We start from the raw sequence: 14,885 nt of genomic DNA, 5'->3' as shown, positions 1-14,885 counted from the left end.
ATTATCCAACCATTTTCCTTCTTCTAAAGATAAACACTCAACTATGTCTCTACCTGGTGTGTATCAAGTTCTGTGTAACTGTAATCTTTCCTACTTTGGACAAACTGGACGCTCTATAGAAAATAGAAAAAAGAATTCAAGAGCATCAATCATCCATTCAACACAACAAACCCGAGAAATCTGGATTAGCACAGCACGGAATAGAAACGAGCCCCAACATCCTGTGGTCCAAGACTAGCCTCCTACACAGATGTCGCTATAAATTTGAACGTTTATTTAAAGAAAGGGTGGAGGCTTTACTTCAACGTCCTAACTCGAATCATAATGACTGTATATCTGTATCAAAAATTTGGGAAAGTTTAATCAGGATAACACATTAATTTAAAAAAAAATTTTTTTTTTAGTCTAATGTTATTTAAAATTATTACATGAATTCTGAATTAATATCTTTAATTTAATCATGACTCTGATAAAAAATGTTAATACTTAGCGATGTGACATCACGCGGCTTGTTCTATTTGTGAATGATCAATTGTTTATATTCCACCTTGCTTTTTAAAACTATTCCTATGTAGCCACTGAAGATGGTCTGTAATATTCAGACTGAAATATATGTTAAATTAAATAATATTCTTGTGTAAACATGTATATATTTTATAATAATAAAAATATATATGGGATTGAAGGAGTGATGCACAAGTGGTGATCTGAGTACTAAGAACCTGAAATGGGATGAGATGAAGCATGGCAGAATTGATCACTTCTCCCCAGTTTAAATATAAGTTTGTGCCAAATATATTTTTAAATGTATTAAAGAAGTACATGAAGAATTTTAAAAATATTTTAAAGATTTTCCCCTTTATTTTAGGTGAATTTGCAAACAATTTACCTGACTATCAAAAAATAGAAATTATGATGTTCATTATGGGCAAGGTGCCACTTCCAATGGATGAATCTCATGAAGCTGATGTTTTATTGCAAAAAATTTTATTAAAGAGTTTATTGAAGGTAACATTTTTATTAATTCTAAACAAGTGAAGAACATTTTATAGTCTGTATTTTGTGAAAAAAAAAAAAGAAAGAAAGAAAAGGAAAACAGTTCTGATATTTTTGTAGATAATTTTGAAAAATGGTTTTGATGAATTATCAAAAATAAAAATCCATTATTCTTTCGTAGCCACATATTTAAAACTTGAAAGTATGAAAATAACCAGAAAGCTTATGTGCATTTGCAGGTGATTTGGTATCACACTGTTAAAAGAGACAAACTCTGCCCAGAAGCCGATATTAAGCTCCTTTTATTGATGCTTTTGATTAAGGTTTAACTGGCCTGATTGCCTGTTTTGAAATAATGGTTCTTATTGAGAAGAGGGTTTTTGTTTTTTGCTCTTGGAAAATCTTTTCCTAGTTTTTCTTGAGAAATCAAATTTGAAATTTCTGTCAGGCCAGTCAAACCTTAATCAAAAGCATTAATAAAAGATGAACATACAGGATACCTATCATACCTCTCCTTAAACTTATTCACTGATGAAGCACTCATGACCACCTATTCACCATCTAAGAAGCAAAAAAAAAGCTACTGCTAGCACTTTTGCTAATCACATTTACACAATTTCCATTGATGACCCCTTCTTCTCCTCTGACCTGCCATGACCTGCCTGCAACTGACCCTTAAGGTACTACAAGCTGAGGCACTACCTTAAGGGTCAGTTGCTGTAGTATCCAGGTATTTGCTTACGCTTGGAATCGCCGAACTTTATATAGTTTCTACTATATTCGGCATGAAACTCTTCGAGTTTCTCATTCGGCTAAGAAATGATATGGGATGTAATGTCCCTTAACTTAAACAAGTCATATGTCGCCGAATTGAAGCCTTTGGCTCTTCATATATCTAATAATTTGTTAGGACACCTCTCGGCAATACTCATAGAAGGGTTGTAAGTTCTGTTCGCTACAAACTTGATATTAACTAGGTCTACCTACTCACTGATGAGATCTCAATAAAGGTTGAAACCGATCTGGGTAGTGACCTTCTCTCATAATGTAGAACAGTAATACAGCTCCTAGGAGTTCAGTTCACATTATGGGTAAATATCAAGAATTGTGATCAGAGCTTGCTCCACCTTTGACATGAGTTGCCTCAGCTTGCACTACCTTAAGGGTCAGTTGCTGCAGTATCCAGGTATTTGCTTACACTTGGAATCGCCGAACTTTATATAGTTTCTACTATATTCGGCATGAAACTCTTTGAGTTTCTCATTCGGCTAAGAAATGATATGGGATGTTATGTCCCTTAACTTAAAGTCATATGTCGCCGAATTGAAGCCTTTGGCGCTTCATATATCTAATACTTTCTATCCCTGCTTATTAGTGTGTTCTTTAACAACCACATAATCTGATGGTGTTTTTGATTATTTTTGATTTTTGTTTTTGATTTTAGAGGTCATCATATTCTTTTGTAATATGATGACCTCTAAATTTTAACTCTCTGTCCACAATCACCTCCAAGTCCCTAGCCTCATTAGTTTCTTACAGCTCAGTTCCATCAGTATAGTACACAGCTTGTGATTTCTTCTCAAAGGGAAGAAATTGGGAAGAAATCTTGCACTTCACCATATTAAACTGGTAGCCATTTACCTTTACCCATATTGCTAGTCTATTTAAGTCTTCCTGTATGATCTCTACATCACCTTCATTTACTATCGCTCTTCCCAATTTTGCACATCAGCAAACAACTGAATATTTCCTGTCAAATCATTTCCTATATCACTGATATACAAGGTAAACAATAGAGGACAAAGTACTGAGCCCTGTGGTACACCACTGGTCACTTGCCTTCTCCTCGCCTCAACTCCTCTATAAACAACTCTTTGATATCTGTTCATCAGCCACCCTCTAATCCAAATCACCAGATTCATATCCATCCCCCCACTTGCTCCAATTTATGTAATAGAGTTCTATGTGGAATCATGTCAGATGCCTTTGCGAAGTCCACCAGTATATTGCTGAGTAGCCATTTCCCTTATTCAACTCCAGTTTTCCTTAAGGCAACTCCATTGTTACTTCAATATCAAAAGTAAGCAGATTACTAAGGCAAGGCGTACTCTTCACAAAACCATGTTTTCCCTTGTAGAATATCATATTCCTATCCACCCAGTCCTGAATTCTGCCTTTCATCAATTTCTCGAACACCTTAACCACCACTCCTGAGATGGTGATTGGTCTGTTATTTGTTACTTCTGTGGCTTTCTTTATGCAGTGAGACTATTTTTCCCTTTTCCACTCCATTGGCAACTTCCCAGTACTGAGGCATAAATTGAACAGCTTGATCAGAGGAGCTGATAATTCCCTTGCACATTCTTGTAATACATGGGCTGATATATCATGTAATTTCATCATTAGTGTGTTCATCAGTAACCACATAATCTGATATGTTGTTTCCGTTACTTTTGCAACATGCCCTCTAAACTTCAGCTTCCTGATTACCATCATCCCAAAGTCCCTGGTCTCATCAATTACTCCAGACATTCAAAATGCCTTATATACCATCGTTTTTCTTCCCTTTTACTATGCTCTTTTACTTCATTCCTAAGCTTTTCCCTATCCTCCAGAACAGTTTTCCATCTTCACAATATTTATTTTTATTCTCACCAATTTTCCCAGGACGTTTTGCTAGCTTTTATGCATAAGCACCTCTGTAGCTTAGTTGGTTTCATGAAGCCCTTTGTAAAGACCTGTCTAGGATGTGAAAAACCTTTATCACAGCTTTTCAGTTAAGGTGAAGTTGCTGGTTTCAGGAAGATAGTAGGTGTTTTTCTCCCAGAAACTCAGGTTTTTATATCCTACAACCAGGCAATCCTGTCAGGAAAATACATGCAATTTACACACAAGAATATATATATATTTAGACATATAACTGCTGCAACAGGTCTTCCAAGCTGGCAGTGGATTTATTTCAGCCAAAAAGAAACAAAGGAATCAAAGCCAGACAGATCATAATGGCAAATGACCTGAACTTGAAAGTAAACTGAGAATTGGAACATTGAACATGATACAGGTAAAGTGGGGGAGTAAATGGATTTAATGATAGAGAGGGAATTAGATGTTTTGGTTTAGAGCGAGAAAAAATGGAAAACATAAGGAAAGAAGAATTTAAGAGGTGACTATGTTTTGTTTTGGAAAGGCACAGATGACCAATCAAGAAATAATGTTGGTTTTGTCATCAGTAAAGAATTAAATGACAGACTCAATGTGTGATGGAATTAGCTGTAGGATATGAGGCTTGTATTTGGATGTAATAGAAACAAATCTCACTTTTCCAGGTATGTACACTCTGATATATAAAACCAGAGTGTAATCATCTTAGGAGATCTTAATGCACAGGTTGAGAAGAAAGAACAGCAGTAGCAAAGGTTTTGGGCCCATGTTGCTGAAGCATGCTGTGGGTAATTTGGGCTATGATAAAAAAAAAGTGTTTTTTAAATGGTGTATAGTGTGAATTCTTTTGTGAATTGTATTACATTTTTTTCTCAGTAACAGAACTGTTCTTTAGTGGTTCTGCTTTTGGAGTTTCATTGGTATATAGTGTGTTATTTTTGGGTTACCGAGAAGGTGAGGTCACAGTTGGCAGCATTTGCGGTGGAAGAGAAGATAAGTTTTCGCTATCTAGTATAGTTGAATTTAGCGTTTGAATATATATATATATATATATGATGCAGTGTTTATATAGCGTTTATGAATATATTTTTAGTGATTAGTTTAGCAGTTACTTGGCAGTAAGGAATGATGGCGGACACAGCTGCAATCACAAATGGCGTGTCACCAAGTCCTCCACTATTTAAGAACTCTATTATACGTAACATAATAAAGGAGTTTGTGGCATGCAGTGTTTGCGACATGTATGCTTCCCGGGAGTTGGATATGTGGCAGGTGAGAGAAGGGGGAGTGCGTATATGCTCAAAATGCAGGCAGTGGGAGGAAATCAGTGAATTAGATATTTCGATAACCGACCTAGTTGTTTCAGGGATGAGAAATGAATGTCAGGAGACGAGTAGTATGATAGGAGAGAATGACAAGCAAAATATGAATGAGAAAATAAGAGTCGGAAGTGTGGAAGGCTTTAATGACTGTGAAGTTTTCGAAGATGGTTTTAATTGGGTAAATTAATGGCGAGTAAGAGTGACTAACTTGCTGAGAGGGATAGATGAGCTGAAAGAGGAGGTGGAATGTCTTGTGAACAAGACGAGAAGTATGATAGATTAGAGTAGGAGAATGGAAGAGATGAATGCAAGGCAAATCAGAGTAGGAATGAGAGAAAGTTTTGGGAATGATAGAAGAGGAGAGTATAGAAGCAGTAGGAGAGAGGAAATGAGAGGTTTAGGAATGATAGAAGAGGAGAGTACAGAAGCAGTAGGAGAGAGGGAATGAGAGAGAGAGAGAGGTTTGGGAATGATAGAAGAGGAGAGTATAGAAGCAGTGAGAGAGGGAATGAGAGAGAGAGGTATGGGAATGCTACAAGAGGAGGGAATAGAAACAGTAGAAGAGAGGGAGTGAGAGAGAGTTATGAGAATGATAGAGGAGGGGAGAATGGAAACAGAGAGACGAAATGTGAAAGAATGCTGGAATCAGAGATAGAGTGATGCCAGGATAGCAGATAAGTAGGGGAACACAGAGAGAAAGGGTTAGAGGAGAGAGAGAGAGTGAGGAATGCAGGCGAGCAATCAAGGAACAGAATGGTTAGAGGTGTGATGTATGGAGACTCGATGATCTCAGGTGTGCAAGATAAGATGCCAGAGGTGTGTTTTGCCTGGAGGGATGATAGAAAATATGGCTATGGCAATTAAGAGGTTTGAAAGGATGGATGAAATGATTGTGATGGTGAGCACGAATGACTTGAGAGGCAATGTAAATTGGGCGGCGAGAGATCTGAGATTCTTGCTTGAGGTTGTGCAAAAGAAAACACAGAGAGGAAAGATTGTGTGTGTGTTGCTCAGGTATGATAGTGAAGAGCAGTAATGCTGAATAGCATAATAGCCAGAATGTATCAGAAGAGAGGATTGGAATATGTAGATGCTTGGAGGGCGTTTGAGGACAGAGGAGAACTGTATGTAAGAGACCGCTTGCATTTGAATGAAGACGGACGAAGGCATCTGGAGAGATTGCTGTTTTCTGAACGAGTCAGTGTGTCAATGCAGGGAAACTAGAATTCCCAGGGTGGATTGTAGCAGGGATGGCCTCTTGTGGGAATGGGTGCTTGGTGGATGGGGGATGACATAAGGTAATACTGAGTCCAGTGGGGTCGAGAGGGGACAACGATAGGTATAGAAGCAGTGACATTTTTATGCTCTATACTAATGCCAAGTGTATCCAAAATAAAGATGAATTGGTGGTGCTGATAGTGTCAGCCTAGCCAAAGATTATTGGGATCCCTGAGACGTGGTTGACGGAGGATGATATAATAACAGGAATTGAAGTGGCTGGGTACAGCATTTTTTGGCAGGATAGGAAAGGAAAATGGGGTGTGTGGTGGTGGAGTACTGTTTATGATAAGTGATGACTTATGTCCTATAAGAGTGGAGGCTTTGGAAGGCAGTGACACTAATGGTTTTGAAAGCATATGGTGTAAGGCAGAAGTGGCCAAGACAGGATATTTAGTGGGGTGTTGCTATAAACCAGGGAGCACAGAGGGTGGGGAGCAGGGGATGTTTAGGCAGTTGAGCTTTGCAAGTGCAAGGAGAATGATTGTTATGGGAGATTTTAACTACAGCAGTGTAAGCTGGAAAGAGGAAAATGCATGTAGTAATAAGGAGATGGAACTTCTAGAATTCTTGAAGGAAAAAATGTCTTTGGAAACATGTAATAGAGGGAACAAGAGGTTCAAAAGTTTTGGATTTAGTCATAGCGCTAGAAGAGCTAATAATAAGTGAGATGACATCTCTCCCATCAGTTGGAGAGAGTGACCATGTGGTTTTGACTTGGAAGATGAATAAACATGCAGGTGTATCCAAGAAAAGGGAACATATGTGGAATTATAAGGCAGGTGATTATAATAGTCTTAGGTATCAACTAGGGGCAGTTTCATTGAGCACAGAATTTTAAGGCCAGGATATCATTAGTGCTTGGGAAATTGTGAAAGGATATTTGTTAGCAGCAATAGTAAGCTGTATTCCACGAGTGAAGAAGTAGATACAATCTGTTGTTAAGTGGGTGACAAACAATATTAAACAGGAATTGCATGCGAAAAAGAGGCTGTGCAAGAGATATAAGGAGACGGGTGAAGAGAAGATGCATGAAGAGCATAAGTTGCAGGCCAGGAGAGTGACCAGTATGGCGAGGAAGGCAAAACTGAAATATGAGAAGAGATTGGCACTAAGATCCAAAGAAAATCCTAGGGAATTTTTTTAGCTATGTGGCCAGTAGGAGGAGAAATGATTGTGGAAGAAGATATTGCGGGATAAAATTGGGAATAGAGTGACTGATGCAGAGGACATAGTGGAGTTGTTCAGTGAGCACTTTATTGGAGTGTTTCATCCTGGAGAAGAAGGTTTTAATACTAGAGGGATAGGGCAGGTTCAGGGTTCAGAGGTGCATTACGAGAGTGTGTTCCAAATGCTGAGTACTCTGGATACCAGTAAAGCTGTGGGACTGGATGGTATTTCACCACGGGTTTTGAGAGAATGTGCTAAAGAACTGAGAGCTCTGTTGACCTGGCTCTTCAATAATAGTCTGGCTGTGGGAAAGGTACCCAAGGAATGGAAGGAAGGAAGGTAAGATAGTGCCACTGCACAAGGGTGGTAGCAGACTGGAAGTGTCTAATTATAGGCCAGTTTGTGTGTCATCAGTAGTTGTTAAGGTCTTGGAGAAAGTAGTGAAATACTGTATACAGTGTTGGGCAGATGAGGGTAATGTTATTTGTGAGAATCAACATGGATTTGTTAAGGGGCGCTCTTGCTTTAGTAATATGATTGCCTTTTATAATAAAGTGACAAGAGCAGTTGATGAGGGAAAGGCATATACTGCCATTTTTTTAGATTTTGCAAAAGCATTTGACAGGGTGCCACATGATAAGCCGATATTTAAGTTGCAGCACATGGGTTTAGATGTCGGGTTAATCAACTGGATTCAGGATGGCTGTCTGTTAGGTATCAGAGAGTTGTGTATGGTGGGGCAATATCAAGGAAGCAGAAGGTTACGAGTGGTATTCCACAGGGATCAATACTGGGACTTGTACAATTACAAGATTTAGTTAGGATGGTGAGAAAAAATCAATAATTGATAATTTCATCCTTGATCAAGATTGGAGCAGGGTGGTCATCCAAGTTTTGTATTATGTTGCTTTAGATGGAGATCATAGGCTTCTAACCACATTTAAGGTGCATGTTTGGAATAAATGTGGCTAGAAAAAGGTAGAAAGCTGAAGATGGATGTTAAAGCAAACTGAAGTAAATCAAGAATTTGAGTCTCAGGTCAGGTCCAAGTATCATAAGTTAATTGCAGATAATGTAGATGAGGAATGGGAAAAGTTTTGAGATGTAATGTAGGAAGATCAGAAGAGATGTGTCAAAATGGAAACAGAAAAGGAAAAGAAATACACTGGTGGAATAAGAGAGTTAAAGGAGCAGTAAAGCTTTTTGGAAGTTTATAAAGACTAAATCTAATGATATAATTGTTTACAATTAGATAAAAATCATGCAGTAAAATAATAATAATAAAGTTTCAGGAAAAGATAAAAAGCTGAGTTGAATTTACACATAAGTTGGAAGAAGATATTAATGGAATAAGAAAATGTTATATGAACTAATAAAGAATAGAAGGAGCACTGAGGAACCAGGAGTTTAATAAATGGAGATAGAAATCTTGTGACTATTGGAAGAGAGTTTAGGATGATGTCTCAACATCATTTTAGAGAGAGACCTGCTAAACAAAGATGAAAGCCATAATGAAATAAACTGTAATGAATCCAGTGATGAGAGAGATAATAATGGGATAAGTCTAGCAAAAGTTGATGAAGTATTAAGGAGGGTGAAGAATGGAAAATCATCAGGGATAGATGATTTGTTCAACTGATCAGAGCGTCTGGTAGTAGAGGATTGAAATGGTTATGCAACCTCTTTAGACTGATTGGAGAAAGAGGGTGATACCTGATGATTGAACCAAGAGAATTATTGTTCCATTATATAAAGGATGCTCAAGAAGGGAATATAGTAACTAGAGAGGAATAACATTAAATGAAATGTGTCGGTGGGTAAAGATTTTTGAAATGATAATAGCACAAGGATAAGAGATAAAATAGATGAAGATCTAAGAGAAGAGCAGAAAAAAACAACGAAAGATAGAATAAGAAATGTGAACATTAGCAATAGTTTTGACTAGAAAGTGTTGAAGAAATGCTTGCGAATTCTTACTTTAAGTGGTTTGAACATATAAAGAGACTGAATTTAGAATTAATACCAAGAAGAATGTATGAATTGAAAAGTGAGAAGAAACCAAGAGGTAGACCTTGGAGGAAGAGAGGATTTAGAAAAAAAGAACCTGAGCTGAAAGTGTTGATGAAGAAAGAGTTTGGTAGGATAAAAAGAAATTGTTGATATAGAAGATGGCTAATCATCTTATCCCAAAATTATGGTTACAAACGTAAGGATAGGTTGCGGATCTTAAGGTCATATATGTGCCCTGGATTATTATTATTTCTTTTATGTATATAGCTTAGTTGTCTTACATTTTTCTCTGTATTTTCTCATGGCATCTATTGACTTAACAGAAACTTTGAGCATTATTTCTTCTTTTCCTGGACAACAACTTCACTACATGTTTCTCTGGCTATATCAGTCAGTGTTTTCTTCACATTTTCCTGTTGTCTCCAGGGTTTGGTTCTTGTTTTCAAACTTTCATCCCCCTTCCCCCAAATGATATTGTATATTTGAGTTAACAGTAAAGCCATTAGACTAACTTTTTAAAATTTTTCTTACATGTTTTTCTTTTCAGTATGATATTAATTTTTATTAATATCATATTGAAAACTAAGAAAAGTAGATGGTGATTACTTCCCATTTCAGATCCTCTGTTATATTTTTGTATCATAAACTAATATGAGGATATCACTATAAACAATAACATGCACATCTTTATATTGGAAGATAGTGTTAGCAGTGACTAGTGCATATCCTGAACAGAAATCCACTAAGTACTTACCATTATTTTATCTTTGCTCTTTTCTCCGACAATTTTTTTTATATCTAACATTCATTTCCTACTCTCCTGTTTAGATATGGAACAAAAAAGAGGTTTTCCTTTTTTTAAAGCCCCCCCCCCCCTAATGATTTGCAAACTTCTTTGTAGAACCTTCTCTGTAATCATAGGTGCAAATAAGTCTCATTATTCAATTTTTCATTTTAAAATTTGCCGACATTAATTTCTTGAAATTGCTTACCATTCAAGAACTTTACTACGTGTTTTATGTCAAATGCTACAGTTATTCCCTCCATTCCATGATTGCTGTTGCCCAAATATAATATCTTATAGTTATTAAGATTGATTGATTGATTGATTGATTTGTAGCTTATTAGTGCAAAGACAGCAAAGGTCCAACTGCACCAAAGCAAGGGTTACAGCATTATACAAGGTAATAATAAATAGTAAGAAAGTGATAAATTAGTAAATAATATTACTGTACAAAAAAGCATAGTTTTAAAATTTAAGCAGTTCAGTATCTACACAAAAATAGAATTCATAACCAAATGTGCCTAAATAAATTAATTTTTTTGTAAAAAGTTAAACACATCATGCAATTTGTCCAAGTGTATATTATTATTATTTTGGTAACCTCCATGGAGTCAACAGAATCATTGTGGGAGGCCCACTCAACCAGCAACATGTCTATCATAATGAGCTTTGAAGTTATTTACACTACCTGCACTCACAATGCACTTTAGCGATTGGATTCCACTCACTAACAACTCTCCATGTAAAAAATCTACTCCTTACATCCTTCTTCACTACATCTTTATACAATCTTCCAGGGATGGTCCCATCTTAACATCCACTCTTTTTATAATTCCTTCTGTATTAATCAGATAGAATCACTTAACTGACTTGAAGGTCTCTATCTTATCTCTTCTTTTCCTCCTATCCACCAATCTCTGTAATCCACATTCCCTCAAACGCTCTTCATAACCAACACTCCAGAATCCTGATATCACTTTGGTCATTCGTCCACTCTAGTGTTTTTGCATAACAGTGAAAACGTGGTGACTAAATTTGACTACAGTAATCTATGTGTGGTCTAACCTTATTTAGAGACACCACCACCTTATCACTCAATTTTCAGTCATCTCTAAAGTTAATATACATACATTTGATAGAAAATCATAGTGTATAATACCAGACTTGTGTGTGATTTTTGTGGTCATTGCCATATGTTGGTGACACTTTAAAAAGAAAAAAGAAGTGATATTTGCATATGTACATATAAGTACTTTTAAACATGCTTTTTCTTGTAATTCACTTTATTTATTTATTTATTTTTTTTTTTTTTTGCAGGCAAACTATTTTCAGTCACTCATAACATGTAATAATATGCTGTTTGTTGCTATTTATATTTATGCCGTTATTCTAATTAGCTGTGCACAGCTTCTCTCTTGTAACCATACTCACTTACTCTACTGCGTACTATGTTTATCCACCTTCCGTATGTATTAGTCGTATGCCTGTGAACACTGAAAAATTTCAGAAATGTCAGACTGTGTCATCAGTATATGAAATATTCGGCATAAGACTCGATAAAACTTCCGGTAGATCTCTCTCTCTCCTACTAGCGTAACTTCCTTCAACAAAGTTTACATAAACAGTCGTGGTTCTTAAGTAATAAAACTGTGCTTTTAATGTCTTAGTTGTTTCCTGCTCACAAGTCTAATTTATTTAGGAATAGTGCAGTTGTAAAATAAAGGATCAGGCAGCACTCTTTTAACAAATAATTAAAGCACATTTATTTACATTAATATGAAATATACATGAATCAAACGACGGGGAGATAGCTTTCTCTACCCATCTAAAAATCTTTAGCATAAAATTAGAACCCTTTCACTTCAATACTAAATAAACTCTTTAACTCAAAAACTTATTTACTCTCTGCTTACAAATTCAACTTATTAAACTTCTAGTTTACTCACAAAGAGGTTAGCTAACTCTCTGTTAAGTTATTTTTACAGATCTTTATATTGACTTCTAACTTCTAACATGCCAATTGACATGGCCTAGCAACCTATATCTGGCCTGGTCTCAAGGATATAACTCAAAGTGTTCCTGATACAGAATACTCCATTGGTATTAAAGTTCAAAATATCACCATCTACAATGTCTACAAGCCTCCATCGCAATCCTGGATACTTCTAATTACTAATAAATTAACTCTTTACAGTCCATATACAATATATCTCCTAGATTATAAGAGAAAATATACAAAATTGTACAACTTACAGAGGCTCTGTATCACACATTCAGTCATAGGTCTTGCACAAAAAGTTCTATGGCAATTCCTTCATCTCAGATCTCAAGTTTTAGACTTCCTTCAGGAATGTCTTGCTACATCACTCGCTAATATCACTTCGGGATATTAGCGAGCTTTTTTGACTGCAATCTGCAGTACTCAAATAGCACATATACAAGCGGTTTCAGCATGTGGGCAAATTCTCCTCTGGATCCTTACTTTGAGAACTTCTGCTTCTAATTGCTGTCACTTCTGCTACTAATCGCCAATGACTGCAACTGCTGCCGACTGGCTCTGGCTCTTCTCAGTAACAGTGCTTCACCTTTGCTCTTTAGGCACTTGGATCTTGGCTCTCCTCTTTGTAACTGGGGCCTTGCCTTTCCTCGTTCTTTGATGCCACTGCTCACTTCCACTCTAGTTCCATCTGCCTCTAGTTCCAACTTCTGATGACTCTCTTGACGTCTGGAAGCCCCTCATGCTCGGCTCAGTCTCCTTTTATTCTCTGATCTCGGGATCTTGCAGTAAACCCTGAAGAGTTTGGCATGACTCTTTCATCTTCCTTTAAGTTCGACCCACTCTTTGTTCTCCTCCATGCATTCTTTGGATCGTATTTTGCCAGGCACTGAATTTGTCTAAAACTAGTGGACCTCTTTGATACTTCTCTAAACCTAGTGGCACTCTTAGATACTAACTTTAAAGGTGTTAGTGCAGAGCTTGTAAGCACTTCTCTCATACACAAAACTAGTAAACAACTTTCCTGTGCTTTTACACATAATTATATAAAAAAATTCCAATGGCAAAGCATTGCCTTTGTTTTCGATTAAAACAGTAAATACATTCACTTCCCACAGGGTTAACTACGTTAATATTTAGCAAAATATACATAGAAACAAACAAGGTTATTTAGAGATCTCATGGGAGATCTCTAAATAACATTTTACATAGGTCAAGAGATCTCTTGACCTATGTAAAAAATCAATGTAAAGCGCTTTGGTATTTTTAAGCTACATTGAGATTTTAGAATGTTCTGCACCTTCATTGTATTGACCTAGTACTGCATATTTCTTTCCATAGAATAATCTACTCATACTGCTAACTTAAATACTCGAATGCATTCATATCATATCAGATAAATTTTCTTTAAGTGAATCGTATCATGAAGGCTTTTTTCCCATAGGTCTCCATGAAGTAGTTGCAGAAGAAGGGGGGGGGGGATGGATTGGAGACCCATGCAAACCTTAATGAACAGAATTCACAATACCCATACTATTAAACTGTATTTGTAGTTCATTCTGAATGCCATATTTACTTGAATATAACTCGCACCCTGATTTTACTTTACGAAAAAAAAAATTAAACAGTTACGTATATATACATCACACACACAAAAAAGTTTAAACACGTTCACGTCAGGACAATAGTAACTCGCTCCACACAGTAAATTGGTACATTGTTGGTGCTTCAGACAAAAAAGCCCCAGAGATAATCACAGGCAACATGAAGCTAATGTCTCAAAAGGCGTCCAAAGGTTTCCAAGCCTCCTGGACTACTTACAACTAATGAATACAAAACGTAAAAAGTTCCATGCTGGCTCGATCATCACCTGGAATAACAAGGATCGCATTGCTTGTTTAGGTGGAGGTCAAGCTTTGAAAAATATGTTACAGTCCCCTAATCAACACTACCTCAAGGTATATTCCCTAAACATAGAAGGGATTTCTAAATCCAAAGCCAAAGCCATCGGCAAAATAGCCAAAGATAAAGCAATTGATGTCTTGACTCTCCAGGAAACCCATGTGGCTGACACAGCTCTCAATAGACTAAAGATCCCAGGACTCATTCTCACATCTTATAACCAGATCAACCATGGCCTAGCAACTTATATCCGGCCTGGTCTCAAGGATATAACTCAAAGTGTTCCTGATACAGAATACTCCATAGGTATTAAAGTTCAAAATATCACTATCTACAATGTCTACAAACCTCTGTTAATAATTGGTGGATTTTTATATATAGATGATATTCATAGATATCATATCTTAATATTTAATCCTACCATAGAGATGATCTGTTTCTAACAATTATTTTTTTAATTCCGAATGCACCTATATGTTATTATATGCACAAGGGTTCACTTCAATTGGTGCAATGATCTTAACTCTTCTTTCAGAATCCAAATAATCACTGATTCAAGACCAAAATACAAAATAAACACATTTAATAAAACAAAAACAATATATATACACTTCAAACAACTTTACATAACTAACTACAAATTAATTGGATCCAAGGCCTTTTTAAATAAACTTACACTTAAGACTAGACTAAACACTTTGTTTGCACAATCACAAAAATGTTCATAGCCAGTTTCTTTCTCTGTCAAGGCCCTTTTCAATAGATA

The 14,885-nt window shown here is 36.4% G+C and overlaps 1 protein-coding gene across 2 annotated transcripts in view; it reads left to right on the top strand.

Moving 5' to 3' along the window:
• The window catches only part of stmA (Protein EFR3 homolog stmA), a 382,799-nt gene that overhangs the window by 187,587 nt on the left and 180,327 nt on the right, over nt 1-14,885 (top strand). For both annotated transcript variants that reach the window (XM_090409773.1, XM_090409772.1), the window contains exon 11: nt 869-1,008. In XM_090409773.1, coding sequence (XP_090265899.1) covers nt 869-1,008 — 140 coding nt within the window. The remainder of the gene's footprint in view (nt 1-868; nt 1,009-14,885) is intronic.

This window comes from Typopeltis vanoorti, chromosome 20, assembly GCF_054136105.1.
Source record: "Typopeltis vanoorti isolate ZY-2024b chromosome 20, IOZ_Tvanoo_1.0, whole genome shotgun sequence".
Taxonomy (NCBI): Eukaryota; Metazoa; Arthropoda; class Arachnida; order Uropygi; family Thelyphonidae; genus Typopeltis; species Typopeltis vanoorti.
Note: the sequence above shows the minus strand (reverse complement) of the source record. Positions and strands in the feature narration are given on the sequence as shown.